The sequence below is a fragment of the Capra hircus genome, chromosome 4 (assembly GCF_001704415.2).
Source record: "Capra hircus breed San Clemente chromosome 4, ASM170441v1, whole genome shotgun sequence".
NCBI classification, from domain to species: domain Eukaryota; kingdom Metazoa; phylum Chordata; class Mammalia; order Artiodactyla; family Bovidae; genus Capra; species Capra hircus.
In genome coordinates this window covers 5848001-5865200 of record NC_030811.1, presented here as the reverse complement: position 1 = coordinate 5865200, position 17200 = coordinate 5848001, and the positions used below count along the sequence as shown (strand labels likewise).

The following is a 17200-nucleotide window of genomic DNA, read 5'->3' as shown; positions in this document are numbered from 1 at the left end:
AACTTCCAGATGTTCAAGCTGCTTTTAGAAAAGGCAGAGGAACCAGAGATCAAATTGCTAACATCCGCTGGATCATCAAAAAAGCAAGAGAGTTCCAGAAAAACATCTATTTCTGCTTTATTGACTATGCCAAAGCCTTTGACTGTGTGGATCACAATAAACTGTGGTTAATTCTGAAAGAGATGGGAATACCAGACCACTTGACCTGCCTCTTGAGAAACCTATATGCAGGTCAGGAAGCAACAGTTAGAACTTGACATGGAACAACAGACTGGTTCCAAATAGGAAAAGGAGTACATCAAGGCTGTATATCGTCACCCTGCTTATTTAAGTTCTATGCAGAGTACATCATGAGAAACGCTGGGCTGGAAGAAGCACAAGCTGGAATCAAGATTGCCAGGAGAAATATCAATCACCTCAGATATGCAGATGACACCACCCTTATGGCAGAAAGTGAAGAGGAACTAAAAAGCCTCTTGAGGAAAGTGAAAGAGTGAAAAAGTTGGCTTAAAGCTCAACATTCAGAAAATAGATCATGGCATCTGGTCCCATCACTTCATGGGAAATAGATGGGGAAACAGTGGAAACAGTGTCAGATTTTATTTTGGGGGGCTCCAAAATCACTGCAGATGGTGATTGCAGCTATGAAATTAAAAGACGCTTACTCCTTGGAAGGAAAGTTATGACTAACCTAGATAGCATATTCAAAAGCAGAGACATTACTTTGCCAACAAAGGTCCGTCTAGTCAAGGCTATGGTTTTTCCAGTGGTCATGTATGGATGTGAGAGTTGGACTGTGAAGAAAGCTGAGCACCGAAGAATTGATGCTTTTGAACTGTGGTGTTGGAGAAGACTCTTGAGGGTCCCTTGGACTGCAAGAAAATCCAACCAGTCCATTCTAAAGATCAGTCCTGGGTGTTCTTTGGAAGGACTGATGCTAAAGCTGAAACTCCAATACTTTGGCCACCTCATGCAAAGAGTTGACTCATTGGAAAAGACTGTGATACTGGGAGGGATTGGGGGCAGGAGGAGAAGGGGACGACAGAGGATGAGATGGCTGGATGGCATCACCGATGTGATGGACATGAGTTTGTATGAACTCCAGGAGTTGGTGATGGACAGGGAGGCCTGGTGTGCTGCAATTCTTGGGGTCGCAGAGTCAGACACGACTGAGCGACTGAACTGAACTGGTCAGCTTTTTCATAGGTCTGGAGATGAAAGGCTCGCACCAGGCTGGGGCTGTTTAGGGAAACCAGCCCATTCCCAGCACAGCGAGCTCCTTGAGGCATGGCCACTTGCCCCACTGCCAGGCGCCTCCTTTGCAGCTGAAGGGTCAGGGTGGGGTTGATGATTTCTCAGCCCAGAATGTCATCATCTGCAGTTTCCTGGAAAACCCTCTGCTAGGCTTGTCTTTGACCTGACTCCCTTTCCCCTGGGAGTGTTTCTCAAAAACAATCAGTGGTAATTTATCTGATGCTGTGAAAGTGAAAGTTGCTCACCGTGCCCAGCTCTTTGAGACGCCATGGATTATACAGCCCATGGGATTCTCCAGGCCAGAACACTGGAGTGGGTAGCTTTTCCCTTCTCCAGGGGATCTTCCCCATCCAGGGATCGAACCCAGATCTCCCACATTGCAGGCAGATTCTTTACCAACTGAGTCACTACAAATGAAAACAAGGAAGCTCTTAATTTTTTCACAAGTTGGAAAATGAGATGCCCGAGGCCCGGAATAGGCACCTTTATTATGAAAAGATTTTAAGAAAGGGAGTAACACAAACAATGTGTAAACAAGTTGACTTGGGCTGCAGTATAAATGCTTTGGAGGGTGTGCCATTAGAGGAGGGTAGTATGCAGTGAAGATGGAAAAGTAGGGAAAATGTAAGCTTTCTGAAGGCAGTGCCTTTAGGGTTTGTTGACGATTGGCCGAGGATGGCTCCCAAAGCTTTGCCTCAGCACCTAGTGGTGTCTTCCTGAAAAAGGGTCCAGTGGAAGACCATGTTTATAGGGAAAATTAAAGAATTCAATTTGGGGCATGATAAATTTGAGATCATGCCTATGAGACATCTAAAAGAAGACAAGCCTGGATCCCACAGAGGTGAGGGGGGGAGAAATGAATTCTGGTCTTCAGGAAACGGTGACAGACTTAATTTTGGGGGGCTCCAAAATCACTGCAGATGGTGACTGCAGCCATGAAATTAAAAGACACTTGTTCTTGGCAAGAAAAGTTATGACCAACCTAGACAGCATACTAAATGCAGAGACGTTACTTTGTCAACAAAGGTCTGTCTAGTCAAAGGTATGGTTTTTCCAGTATAGATATGAGAGTTGGACTATAAAGAAAGCGGAGCACTGAAGAACTGATGCTTTTGAACTGTGGTGTTGGAGAAGACTCAAGAGTCCCTTGGACTGCAAGGTGATCCAAATAGTCCATCCTCGAGGAAATCAGTCCTGAATATTCATTTGAAGGACTGATGTTAAAGCTGAAACTCCAATACTCTGGCCACCTGATGTGAAGACGTGACTCATTTGAAAAGACCCTGATGCTGGGAAAGATTGAGGGCAGGAGAAGGGGATGACAGAGGATGAGATGGATGGATGGCATCACCGACTTGATGGACCTGAGTTTGAGTAAACTTTGGGAGTTGGTGATGGACAGGGAGGCCTGGCGTGCTGCAGTCCATGGGGTCCCAAAGAGTCGGACATGACTGAGTGACTGAACTGAAGGAAACAGCATCAAGAGCTGTGTGTGACGATGAAATCAAGAAGGAAAAAGGGCCCACAGAGAGGTTAACGGAGAAGACAGCCAACGAGACTCAGGTGGCGATGGTGAGCTGGAAGACCAGTGGGCGGAAATGAGACTTGCAAAGAGAAGTCACCGTGTGCAGTGCTGCTGGAGGGGCAGGAGAGAAACTCGGAAATAACCCACTGGATTTGGCGACAGGAGGTGATGAGCAATTTTGGCAAGAGCAGCATCATTAATGACCTGGTGGGCAGTGGATGGACAACTTAACTTAGGTCAAATTCCATCACATTAACTTGAATTCGTCATGTGATTTCATAGTTTGTATTTACTATGAACGGCAAAATAGTTTTGGACATACACCTCATGTTGTTATTTGCACTTACAATCCTGCAGTGAACCCAGGACAGCATGCATGTCCCACTAAGGAAAATGTTAAAACCTAAGGCCACGTCTTAGGAGTGATGACGTAAAATATTAAATAACACCATTTAAGTCGAGCCTGGCAGCTGTAAGGGCCCAGACTGAATGTGGTTACTACTTGCTGCTCATACCTCTAAGGCAGTTTCCTTGTCTGTACAAAGCCTGGCACCTGCTTAACAGGGTGAAAGTCACCCAGTCGTGTCCGAGTCTTTGTGACCCCGTGGACTGCAGCCTGCCAGGCTCCTCTGTCCTTGGAATTCTCCAGGCAAGAATCCTGGAATGGGTAGCCGTCCCCTCCTCCAGGGTATGTTCCCCCACTCACGGATTGAACCCAGGTCTCCGGCACTGCAGACTCTACCTTCAGAGGCACCAAGGAAGCCCTCCCAGGGTGAACGTGAAGCAAACCAGAGCAGGTACCGCTGGCCGCCTCCCGGCCACATGCTCATCCCCGAGTCCTGCCACCACACTCATGCTCGCTGCACTGGGAACGGTGCTCAGAACGCATTTGAATGCACACTTGAAGGAGGGCCACGTTACCTCCAACCCGGAGAGCCAGGCCTGGAGGATGACCCGTGAGTCACACTTCAGCTGCTAGGATGAATACACTGGGTTTTCCTGGAGGCACAGTGGCAAAGAACCCACCTTGCCAATGCGGGAAACATGGGTTCCATCCTTGGGTCGGGAAGATCCCCTGGAGAAGGAAATGGCCACCCACTCCAGTATTCTTGTCTGGAGAATCCCAAGGACAGAGGAACATGCCGGGTTAGGCTAGTGTCCACGGGGTTGCCAAGAGTTAGGCATGACTGAGCGACTAACATTTCCACTTTTTTTTTTTCTCCACGTTCAGTCAGAGTACTGACACACAATATTACACCTAAGAATAAACCCTGTTAATAAGTAATGATACTACATTGCTAAAACTTATCTTTATTTAAATAAAAAATATTTGGTGAAGTTCTTCTAAGGCTCAAATTTCATCCTGGAATGATGAAGCAAAAACACTTCAAAGGTCCAAAATTACAGCATATTCTAAAAACATAACTATCATTAAAAAGTCAGTTACAAAGAGAAATCGTATTTGATCAACAGAATCAGTAACATTTCCTTAAATTTTAGAGATGGCCCTGTGAAATTTTACCTGGGAGAAGGCAGCATTTAACCTATCAGTCGACTAAGCTAGAGTCGAGGTGACGGACCCCAGGCAAGTTCAGTCTCTGGGTGTCCTTCCAAGCTGCTCCATTCAGAGCAGGAGGTACGAGGTTTGGGTCTGCGGGAGGTTCATGAACACAGAAGACTGACCAGACAATCTTTCCTGTCCTTCAAACTCCTGGAGGTTTGGGATGGGGACAGGTCAGTCTATCTCCTAAGTAAGATCCTGTCTGCTGTGGACATCAAGCTAAGTACAAGGGACAGTGAGTGTTTCCCTACATCTCCTTCAAGTACCTAAGAGACAAGCCAGAGGGAGCCCAGAAGGCCCTCAGGAAGCCTGTAGTCCCACCTGCGAGAAACACTCTACCCAAGAAGGGGCCTTTGGGGGGTATGGGGGACACAGTCATTACTGGAGAACAACTCCCCTCACAGATCTCCCCCAAGGCCATTCAACTCCAGTCAATTAGAGACCCCACCCCACCCAAATTCGGGCACTCTACCCCACTGCCCACGGCCGCCAGGTGGACCGCTTGCCTCTGTCTGTGGCCATAGCCCCCAGCGGCTCCTTGCAATCCAACCCAGAGCCTCCTGGGAGGCTGTGAGAGGTGCCCTTAGGAGGACAGCTTTCTTCTTTACTAGCCACACTGAGGAGCACAAAGATTAAGGTTTGCAGCTATTTTATTTACAAGTATACATTTAACACAATGAAATAAACACTGATATATTGAAGCCTAGTTAATAGTAGTGTAACAATATGTATCATTTGAATGATTACATTATTTTAAACAACAAACTACACTGAAAAATTAATGCGATAAAATTCTTGGTCATAATATTATTAAGAAATACAATATATAAATTGAAAATATGATTGCTCAAAATTTGAAAATGGAAGTGAACTCATTTGGACAGAGTCAGAGTTGAACATAATCTGAAAGGAAGGGGTGGGGGAGAATCTCTGACCCAAATGAAATCTTTCAGGTTAACAGAAGAGAAACGAAGCAGTTTATCGTAAAGGATGACGGGCAGTTGGCTTCCTCAGGCTGGACTGGGCCCCAGCGTCCCCGGTTCTGCAGGAGAATCACATCACTGAGCAGGAAGACTTTCCTTGTGAAGCGGCCCCATCGATTTTTTCTGCCTCCAAAATTATCCTTCTAAAAACATCAACAGCAGTCTGAAAACAGAGAGAAAACCAATTGGCGTTAGTTTTAAAGTGGAGCCGTGACCAACATGGGGTTGCAAAGAGTCAGACAGGACTCAGTGACTGAAACACGACGACGAACGCGGTTTCTGCTGGCCGGACGGGAGGAGGCCCACTGTCCAGTCCTGCGCTTGGAGGTCAGGCGTGGGGGCCCCCGGCTGGAGGTGCCCCAGCGCTGCAGGAACCAGGGCTTCCACCTCCCCTGGAGACCCTGGTTTTCATCCATCACCACAGGAAGCCGGAGGAGCCGTCATCCCTGGGCTCTGGCCCACTCCCCTCTGACCTTGGAGCCCAGTCTCTGCACCCCCTCACCCCCGGGGCTCTGGACTGGAGCAGGGCAGGGGTTCCCCCTGCCTCGCACTGCACCCTGCCCTTCACACCCTTTCCCCTCCCACCTCAAGCCCCTCAGCTCTGACTCTGAGGCTGTCCCTCGAGCCTCCTGCCTCCTGATGGTGCCTCCAGGGCCTGGCCCTTCAGGAGGAGGAGCCCCTGTCCCTCGGGGCAGACACCAGTCCCTGTCCTTTCCGGGCAGTGACTGTGATAATCCTGAAACACCCATTTTCAAAAGCCTCACGGGGTAGCACCTACATCCTGTCATTACCAGGCACCAGCCCCCATCCTGACTTTCAGTTCCGCTCAGTATCCTGCCAGCCAGCACCCCTCGGCCCACTTCCTCGATCCAGCCACACTTGCCTGCCCTCTCTCCCGGGCCGGCGCAGGCCCCAGGCAGTCTCTGTCCTTCTGCTCTCCACCCTGCCATCGTGCATCCACACGGTGGACGCAGCCGGGGGACACGCCCCAGGGCCCCGAGTCCCAGCGCCCACCCACACTTCCCCGGTTCAGTCACCCACCGGGATGAAGGGGCCACGCCTCCTCCTTCCACTGGGGTCTCTGAACCTCTGCCCTGTTCTCACCCTCGGCTGATGACTGCGTTCTACACAGAAGCAGCACCCGTAAGCGAACTCTGCCTACTTTGTCCACTAGTGACCATGCCCTTGAGTCTGGGCTCATCCACTCTGGCTCGCGCTTTCCTAGGATGGAACAACGGAGGCAGCCCTAGGCGAGCCCCAGCCAGCCCCCGGCCCAATGCTCTTGTCTAACCGAGGCCAAGGCTTCAGCAAGCACCCCTCTTTCTGCATTATCCATTCCCCTCCTTTGCCACGACTAAGCAGGCACGTTTGGTATTTATTTCATTCTAAGAAAAATGCACAGAAAAATGTGTGGAAAGATGCATGCCAAACTCTTACAAAGAGAGTACAGTGTGCCTGGAATCTGGCTTTCTAGATAAATCTTAGCACTCTTGATTACCTGTGCAGTCTGACTCTGCCAAAGTGCATTCTCTTTCATCAGACTGCTGGAATACAGTTGTGAAGGCCTCCACAGAAAATAAGCCAAAACTGCAAATACATCTTATAGTTCAATAATAGTCAAAGTGCAGTATTCGCACTGACTTGATAGTTTCTTTATAAACCACTGTGCATTTTGTTATCAACAAATCTGACTCAATTCCACTGAGGACAGTTTATTTTAAAATACTGGATTTTTGGTTAGTACCAAGGTACACTTGAAAATTTATCAATAAAAAATTCAAGCAGTTTACACAGACTGGTCTCTAATCATGTGACTACTGATGAGGCATCTCTTACTAGAGCCTCTCTCTTCCTACACACAGACCAAGAGTAGTAAGCATCCCAGTATGGAGCACCTGTGTGGACCAGAATCACCTATACCTCTCATGTACGGAAGTCAGAGGGACTTGGTTCCTTCCACCTGACGGGGAGCAGATTTGACGACAAGATGAGAAAAGGTCCCTGGAGCCATGACCGAGGGCTGAGAAGTGTCCATACAGCTGTGAGGACCTCGGCTTTCCAAGGGTACACATACCATCACGGTATGTACCTAACTGGGCTGCAAGAATCTTTCTGCCTTAACGGATTGTTTCACGTCTGATAAGGCGTTTGTTGATCTGATGAAGATGCTCAAGCAACCAAGGCAATGGTTGAGTCATCTGACCCTCGAACTTGTCTGGGATGTCTGAGGCCACCATACTGCACCCTTATCTTCTTTTAAGAGTTTTGGTTGATATCAGATACATTTGCTAAATTTATCAGAACTTTTAAAGAATCACAGCAGTTGCAATTTTTTCATTTTAACTTTAAGCCTTGAGCACAATTCCATCTTTCCTTCGGATACCGAAAAAGCAGTCTACTGTCTTCTAAATGAAACTGAAAGGTCAAAGAGTAAATCTATCCAGAACTGTATTGAAGAACCTTTAAGCTATACTAAAGTATAACATAAACCAGACAGGACAGGCCTGCATCCTCAGACCAAAACGTAGCTCAGTAACAAATCCTAAGCCAACTAGGCCACTCTCAGTGACCACAACCTTAGGTCACTCTCAGAAGATAAATTGGCCTGAGATTCACCAGGCAATTCCTCTTGATTACATGAAGGCAGGGTCCATGCAGTGTCTACACCTTTGAGGCTGCTGGAAAGAGTAATAAAGGAACCGCCAGACACGTCCAGAACACCACGCACACACGCACACACAGCCCAGGGGCCACGAGCACCCACAGGAAGAGGGAGCAGCTGCTGACGCCTGTGTAACCATCAGTCGAAAAGGGTAACTGCTCTTGGATCCTCAGATTTCCCCCAAAGAGAACCCAAACAGAGGGAAGTCAGTAAACAGACCAAAGAAAGTGTAGGGCCATCCAACTGCACTCCTCACCCCGAAACATGTTTAAACTGAGATACAGCTGTCACAAGACATGTATTCCAGGTGTACAACGTAACGACTCGATGTAAGTACGTATTGTGAAAGGATCACTGCACTAAGTCTGGTTCACGGTCACAATTTGTTTCTTCTTGTGATGAGAACTTTTAGGATCCACTCTTTTCTTAGCAGTTTTCAAATATACTGCATAGTCACCATGCTGTATATCCTATCCCCAAGACTTCTTTATTTTATAACCTGTAGTTTATACTTTCTGACCACCTTCAAGTCTTTATAACGTAAATTTTCAAGCACATAGGAAAATGGGGTCAGCCGTATAGTAACCGCTGGGCTCTGCTCCGAGCTCACCGAGTGTCAGCGTCTGCGCTGTGTTTGCTTGCTCCCCTCCACCCGTCTCATCTATTCCATCTGAAACTAGGCTACAGGCATTAGGAAACCTGGCCCCTAAATACTCTGGTTTGCGTTTTCTAGGAATAAGGATGTAGTTTCTTCCTAATCCCAACACCATCACCACTCCTAAGACAATCATTTCCAAAACATACTCCAATCTCTCCAACTGACTGGAAATGGCTTTCATACTAGCCATTTTAGACCAGGTTCACAGAGACATTTAAATACAGAACAGTCTCCCTCTCTCCCTCGAGAACACTATCGTCTCTACTACACTTTGGGTCAGGCACAGGCCTTCTCTTCTCATCTATCAGAAAGCACGGTAGAGGACCAGATTTGGGTTAAACTTAAAATTCAGTCCAAGTTTTTACACCATCTGAAGTACAGAGTGATCATAAAAGGTTATTCACCTCTTGGATCTTAAATGCCTCACTTCTAAAATGGCACAGATCAACCAGATGATCTGAAGGGTACATAAGACACCCAATGTTTGGTTTAATACAATTAGAGACAACACAGGTATCTCTCAGCTCTTACTATCTGAATTCTCACTGTGTGTGTGTGTTAGTTGCTCAGTTGTGTCCGACTCTGTGGACTGTAGTCCGCCAGGCTCCTCCGTCCACTGAATTCTCTAGGCAAGAGTACTGGAGTAGGTTGCCATTCCCTTCTCCAGGGGATCTTTCCAACCCACGGATTGAACGGGGGCTCCTGGATTGCAGGCAGATTCTCTACCATCTGAGCCCCCAGGGTCTGCACTCAGAAACTAAACGACTGCAGATAAATGTCTTGCAATCTACAACCCAGGAGGCAGCCGCACAGATTTAAGCTGCCTCGCCTGCTGACACAGGGACAGACAGATCTGCCTGTCAGGGGACCCCTGGGTTGGCCAGGCACCACCAGAAACAGAACCACTGTACGTACAAATCACGGAGAACACGGAGCTCAGTGACCCTGTCCTTGAATCTCAGGATGAAACAAAGGGGATAAGAGAGAAGAAACTAATTTTGGCCGGAGGACTCCTGAGGGCCAAGGAGGAGGTGGGATTTGAGTAGCGTCTCCAAGGGCAGGGGTCTTGGTGGGGAAAGGGGGCGGAGCTGGGGAAAGACAGCCCACTGTCCTCGACCACAAGCCCTACCCCTCACCCCCAAACTATAGTTTTCTCACAAAAATGCAAGCCAATTCATTTTACCTGAGGGTCAGACAAGATAACGTGTTGAAAAGACTTTACGTATGCAGCTAATCACGTTAGAGAACCGTGAGCGCACAGGGGAGGCACCTGCACGCGCCATGGTGTTGAGGGGAGGGGAAGCGGCTTGGTGGGCCTGCCAAGCGCAGGATGCGGTGGAAGAAGAAACTGGGAAAGTGTGATTCACACCCTGCGCTCATCACACGCTGGGCACTTTGGGGCTTGTTTGAGAGACGACGGGCAACCCACTGACAGTTTTTAGGTGAGTGACATCATCTGATCGGCAGCGAATAGAAACACTGGTGAGAATGTGGAGGCGGGAGGCAAGCTGGGCCGCTCTGGGTCTCAAGGAAGGAAGAGGAAAAAGGGGACACAGGAAGCCTGCTGACAGAGGACTGACACCCCTCCTCACAGGCCTGAAAAGGAGCGTCTACCCGCAGGGCTGACGCTGGTGAAGCACTTGCGCAATGGTTCTCACTGGTTTCTATGTTTCAAAACAACACGTACATCTCACTCAGTTTTACCCAACAGAAAAAGGGGGCAGGTACAAGAACAAAATTGCCAAAGTGACTTCAAATCATTCTTGTTTCTCTTCTACGCCTGGACTTAGTTCTGTACCAGCCTTTAGCATGAAACAAAATAAGACTACGTGTTCGCGGAGGAAGTATTGCCTTTACATTAACTAATTTCTATTTATCATACAAACATTCTAGGTCCCATCATAACACTGACTGAATTAAAATACCAACAGCCTTTCATCTTCCTAAAGCAACCCAGAGCTGGGCAATCGAGATGGTGGGAGGAGGAGGACTGAGCAGGAGTGATGACGATGGCAGCAGCACACCGACTCAGCAACACACACGCCCACGACTGAGGGGACACAGGGCAACCTGAGTTTTAAAAACCACGTACCTGATTTTCTTTTGCAGATGATTCCAAAAACGCTGCGTTCCAAGACTCTGCTAACGCTTTCCCTTCTTCATAACTGATCACCCTAACAGAAACAGAAAATTCTAATTGAAGTACTTTGCTCTTTACCACGTAAGGTGTGTGTAACTGACTGACGAGGCAGTCAGCTCAGTCTCATCCAGAGTGCACGCAGAGTCTCTCGGCCATCCTGAGCTGGGGCAGAGCAGACACTACCTGACGGGGCCGCCCACTCCTGCAAATCCCCTATGGTTCGGAGAACAGGACTCCAGCCTCCGCAACAATCGACTCCTTTCTCAGCAGCTCGGCTGTAAGCCCCCCTGAGACGGGCCATTCTGAAAGGGCCCACAGTGCCCCCCTGCTGCCCGCGGGCTGCGTCTTCCCATCCGGGTCTTCCTCCGATGCTGAGCTCCCCAGGAACAGGGTCCTCAGCCTGGTGCTCAGAAAACTGTCTGGACTAAACCAGCACTACCACTGTCTTTTTAGTCTGCTTTGTGCAAAACGGCAAAAGCATCTAAGATAATTTTCTACAGTGTGTGCCCTCTTTTTAAGAGGAAACATTTTCCACGATGGGTGAGATTTTTTACTGCAGTTTTGTTTCTGTTATGTAGTCATCGCCACACTTCTGAAAACAGAAATGCTACAGCTAAAAATATTCTGGCTTTAAGAACAATTAAAAACAGAACCTCAGTGACTACATCACTTTATATAGCAGTATTTAGAAGCTACATACCTTTCCATATGTAGGTCTTTCTTATTCCCAACCAACATAATAGGTATTCTGTTAACACAAGGGGAAAAAAAGCCAAAGTACACTAGTCAGTGCCCGATTTGATTGTTCCGATGATCCTAGTATATCTAAAATAAGAGATACACTATTGCTACTTACTGTACTTTCCCCACCATATCCAATAATTTGCCATGGATAACTTTGATCACTTCAAAACTATAAAACAAAAAGCATGGAATCAGACACCCATTTAGTGGTGACATTCTAAAATGGTTGTTATTTATATTGGTAACAATAGAAAATGTCATAGACTCACCATTTTAATATAAAGTAAACTGAACACAAGGAATTCCTTTATTTTTTCCTAGCACTCTTTTTCACATGTGTATGTATTCAACACGCAGTAGCCCTTACTGAGAATATTCAAGGTGGAATAGGCGAGATACTTAAATTGGAACGTTTACAACTGGGCTGATTTAATCTGTGAATAAAACATTTGTAGAACGTTCCTTAGCAATCAGCCTATGCTCCACACTAATAAGGTAAAAACAGAGAAAAATAAATCAATTAAGTATTTCCCATTTCAATTAGCAGGAAAGCTCAGTTCATGTTCATTCACTATTCTGGGAAGTCTGAGGTAAGACATAGTTTTTCATTCCACTGGTGCAAGAGAATATCTAATGGGATAATTTTTTCCCTTAACAACCTGTTTGCTCCACCAGACAACCACTAAAAACCATTCAAGTCTGATTGTTACTACTGCCAATTCCAGCATAATCCCTCAGAAGGATTAATGTCACCTAAGCAGGGCAAATAAACTCAAGCAAGGAGAAGTAGGCCTTACCTTTTGATTGATGTAACAGAATACACAAGAATATAACCATTAATATCTATGGAGTATGTCTGAGGAAAGATGGAATATTCATCCTGTGGAAGAAAAAACAATTACATTTGAGTGAAGGCTTCACATGGGGCTTCCCTGGAGGCTCTGTGGTAAAGTGTCTGCCTGCAACGCAGGAGCCCTGGGTTCGAACGCTGGGTCAGGAAGATCCCCCGGAGGAGGAAATGGCTACCCACTCCAGTGTTCTTGCCTGGGAGGGGCCTGGCAGGCTACCGTCCATGGAGTCACCAGAGAGCCAGACACGACTAGGCAACTAAACAACAGCAACGTTTTTATCTAGGGTAGCAAGCGATCGAAGAAGTCAAAGCAAACAGAAAGCAGATTATTATTTGAGAGACATAGCTTTTACACACCCAAGATTTAAGGCTGGTTTGGGGGCAGTAGTATGCTTTAAGCCAATACTGATAAATGGCTCAGGCTAGTCTAAGGCTTTCTAGGGACGGCTAACGTCTTGCGGTTTGTGAGAGAGACAGAAGGAATGAGAAGACTGGTTCCGTGACCCTGTTTCAAGGAAAAGCACCACCACGTTTCTTACGGACAGAAAGCCCGAGTCCCTTAGGCCTCGCAGAAAATTCCCGTGTGCTCTAGTTTACCCCATCAATGTGTATTTTCGGCTATCTCCCTCACATGAGTCACAATGGCCTGAGCCCAGTCCAGGGGTCATTAGTGGGTTGCTACCAGCACTTGAAAAAAAAGAGGATGACTGAGGAAACAAAACGCCAGACTCAAGTCAGCACACTCAGACTTTCTAGGATCGAATGTGCTATTTACTGAGCAACTTTAGGAATTAAAGGCACACCACATGCCACTGCCTATTAGGACCAGTTTTATAAGCTTTCTGAAGAAGCCTGGTGCTTTGCGTACAGAATTGTTTAAAGCACACGAAAGTATCTAACATCAATGCAGGATTCAAGAGTGCCACTGTCTGGTACAAACATTTCCTGCTTCAGCTGAAATACAGCTGTTACTATACCACCCCATCCCAAGCTCTACTGTAGGAAAATCACACCAAGCCATCCTCACATCAAGTAACTGTCTCTGTTAACTGTGCAATTCCAGTGTGGTTATGACAATGATCCTGATCAGATAATAGCATTTCAACATCACAAAGCTTACTACATATGCAAAGTAAAACCATTAATTAGTAGTACAATTATGACCAAATTTAATTCACTTTAGTGTTGATGCTGAAAATCAAATTATTAATGGACTGACAGATCTTTCTACCCAGATTTAAACAAAATTTCAAATACTTTTAGTCGAGAGTTCAGTGGTAGTAGACTCAAAGTTAAAAATTTCATCATACTCAAGAGGCACAGTGTGAAAAAACTAGTAAGAAAGTGAAACGGAGGAAAAAGACCCTCAGCTTTAGCAGTGACCAAAGACGACAAAATTCCTAGGAATAAAACCTAAGAAAATAGAAGCGTAACACATGGTCCAGCCGAAGAAAATCTTAAAATAGTCCTGAAAGATAAAAAGACTTAATCAACTGAAGAGTGTGCCACAGACTTCAGCACGAATATGCAGACTCGTAAGGATATCTATTAATTAATCCTAAATTATACACGAATGTAACATACTCCTGATGAAAAGTGTACTTCCTGAGAAAAAATACCAACTGAACAGCAGGTGGGTGGAAACCATAAAGCCAGAGATTAAAACAGAGCAGGACTACCTCATGAATGGAGCAGACTGGGAAGTCTGCAAAGACCCAAACAGACCCAGGAAGCAGGCATATAAAATCAGAAGCTGGCATTTCAAATCAGTACGGATGAAAGGTAACCCTCAGCTAAATGTACAGTGAACAAATGCAGAGCCACCTGGAGGTAAACAACTAACTTGGATCTCTTAACTCACACCTTAGCAGTGTATTCCAGAGGAATGAAAGACTTGCAGACGAAAACTGACAGTGTGTACACAGTGGACGGGAGGGTTAAAAACAAACAACAGTCTTGGTTAAAAAGGGATTAATCAGCTCAACTACATGAAAATGAAGAAGTTCTTCATGGCTAAAAGTCTTTCAAACAACAGGAAGACTGAAAACAAAACCTCAAAGCTCAGCTCATATACTAAATGCTAATTTTCTTCACATATTAAAAATCAGCAAGCAAAGACCATCCTGCCAAAAGACAGGGTGAGATATGTGAACAGACAAGATAATTCACAGAACGGAAATAAAAATGTCCTCAAACACAGGAAAATAAGATCAAATTCCTTAACAAGAAAGATAATTAAAATGACACCCAGCAGACTGGCAAATATAATAAAAAATTGGCCACACATCGTGTTGGTGAGGCTCCAGGGAAACATGCAGCCCTGTTGACTGCTGCCAACCAGGTGACCCTGTGGGGTCCAGTAGCCCCCCACCCAGGAAATCTATATATGTGCCAGATATAACCATCTTTCTAAAACAACACAAGATATTGACTGCGGCACTGCTGGTGGTGGCCGGACCGCAGACAACCTAACTGCTGACCAACAGGAAAACGAAGACGCATCCTGGGCGTCTGGCTGGGCGTCTGGCAGCTCGGCGTCGAACCCCTGCCTGCCAGTGCAGGAGGCGCGGCTTCAGCGCCGGGGTCGGGAAGACCCCTGGAGAAGGAGACGACAGCCCACTCCAGTGTTCTTCGCCTGGGAAATCCCACGGACAGAGGAGCCTGGTGGGCTCCAGTCCATGGGGTTGCAGAGAGCTGGACAGGACTTACTGACTAAACAAATGATATATCCAAACAATGGGCTATTACGCAGTCCCGGCGGGGCGGGGCGGGGCAGGGCAGGGCAGGCCGTCTGCACCGATACAAAATAATCTCCAAGATGGAGATACTGAAACACATTACTTTTTGTGTAGAAAATAAAAGAAAAAACTTGAAATATATTTGCATGGTCGTGTATAAAAAAGCTTGGAAACATTTACTAAAAACTTACAATGAGTTACTGCTGGCAAAGGAAGCTAAGACAGTTACAGTAGAAAGATTTGACTATTTACCCTTTTGCGTTATTTTATTTCTATTAACATGCACATGTACTATTATTTCTAGATGACCTTAAGTAAGTAAAGTCACTCAGTCGTGTCCGACTCTTTGTGACCCCGTGGACTGCAGCCCACCAGGCTCCTCAGTCCATGCGATTCTCCAGGCAAGAATATTGAAGTGGGTTGCCATTTCCTTCTCCAGGGGATCTTCCCAACCCAGGGATTGAACCCGGGTCTCCCACGTTGGAGGCAGACACTTTAACCTCTGAGCCACTAAAAGACAACAAAAAAGGTGGGGGGAATTTGACATTAAAACTGACTGTCTCTGACTCACTTGTCATGAGTTTACTTAAATTACACCAAAACAAAATATTTCATGCAAACTAAAAATAACCAACTTGTATTTACTATGTTCATCAGCATCCCTAGCTGGGCAATTAAATCAGCTGCATAAAATAAACCACTAAATAAACAGTACTTGCTATCAAATATTTAGTTCAGTTCAGTTCAGTTGCTCAGTCATGTCCGACTCTTTGTGACCCCATAAACCGCAGCATGCCACGACTCCCTGTTCATCACCAACTCCTGGAGTTTACTCAAACTCATGTCCATCAAGTCACTGATGCCATCCAGCCATCTTATCCTCTGTTGTCCCCTTCTCCTCCTGCCCCCAGTCCCTCCCAGCATCAGGGTCTTTTCCAAAGAGTCAGCTCTTTGCATCAGGTGGCCAAATGGAGTTTCAACCTCAGCATCAGTCCTTCCAAAGAACACCCAGGACTGATCTCCTTTAGGATGGACTGGTTGGATCTCCTTGCAGTCCAAGGGACTCGCTAGAGTCTTCTCCAACACCACAGTTCAAAAGCATCAACTCTTCAGCGCTCAGCTTTCTTCACAGTCCAACTCTCACATCCATACATGACCACTGGAAAAACCATAGCCTTGACTAGACGGACCTTTGTTGGCAAAGTAATGTCTCTGCTTTTGAATATGCTATCTAGGTTGGTCATAACTTTCCTTCAAAGGAGTAAACGTCTTTTAATTTCATGGCTGCAATCACCATCTGCAGTGATTTCGGAGCCCCCCAAAATAAAGTCTGACACTGTTTCCACTGTTTCCCTATCTATTTCCCATGAAGTGATGGGACCAGATGCCATGATCTTAGTTTTCTGAATACTGCTATACAGTAATTGATTACATGTAATTTTACTCCTCAAATGCGTGAGTGAACAAATTTATTACAGACTGCTTTTTAATTGAAGGAAACTGCCCTTTAATCATTCTTCCTTGCTACCACAGTCTTAACCCCAGACCCAGCCCATAGGAATCCAATTTAAAAACAGCTCTTGGAGCAGTAAATGTAACTGCCATGTCATCCAGTTTCTACAGAATGAGGGTGGGACCGTGGCACAAGAAATACTGCCCCGGCTGTACCATCCGGAATGTTATATAAACACAGCACAGCCTTTAATGGTCTCCCAAGTGTGAATACAGCCTTTAGAACTATTAGCTGCAATGAGAACAAATTATTCAAAGCACCTAACCTGGGTATATCCTGTGCAGAAATTCTCTAAATATTCTGAGCCGGTGATAACAACCCAAAGGAGCGAGACAGCAGGGCTCAGGACTTAGCCCACGCTCCTATCACACTCACACCGGACACAGTTCCTGAGCGCTCTGGTCCTTTCAGGGTCATTCTTTGTATCACTCCATCATTAAAACAGTTAATGGCAAAGTGTACGTTTATGCTTTAGAGCAAAACAAAACCTCATAGAACACACTCAGAATAAGGTCCTATGCCAGGGGCTCTTCTTCGCTGGTTTCTAAGCCATGTGATCAGTCATCTATGAG

At 46.2% G+C, this 17200-nt stretch overlaps 1 protein-coding gene across 1 annotated transcript in view; it reads right to left on the bottom strand.

The window, feature by feature from the left end:
- Positions 5394-17200, bottom strand: part of RHEB (Ras homolog enriched in brain) — a 51478-nt gene continuing 39671 nt past the window's right edge. The window contains 5 exon segments of the mRNA NM_001285656.1: positions 5394-5486; positions 10736-10817; positions 11484-11531; positions 11640-11696; positions 12325-12407. Of these exon segments, the coding sequence (NP_001272585.1) occupies positions 5394-5486; positions 10736-10817; positions 11484-11531; positions 11640-11696; positions 12325-12407 (363 nt within the window).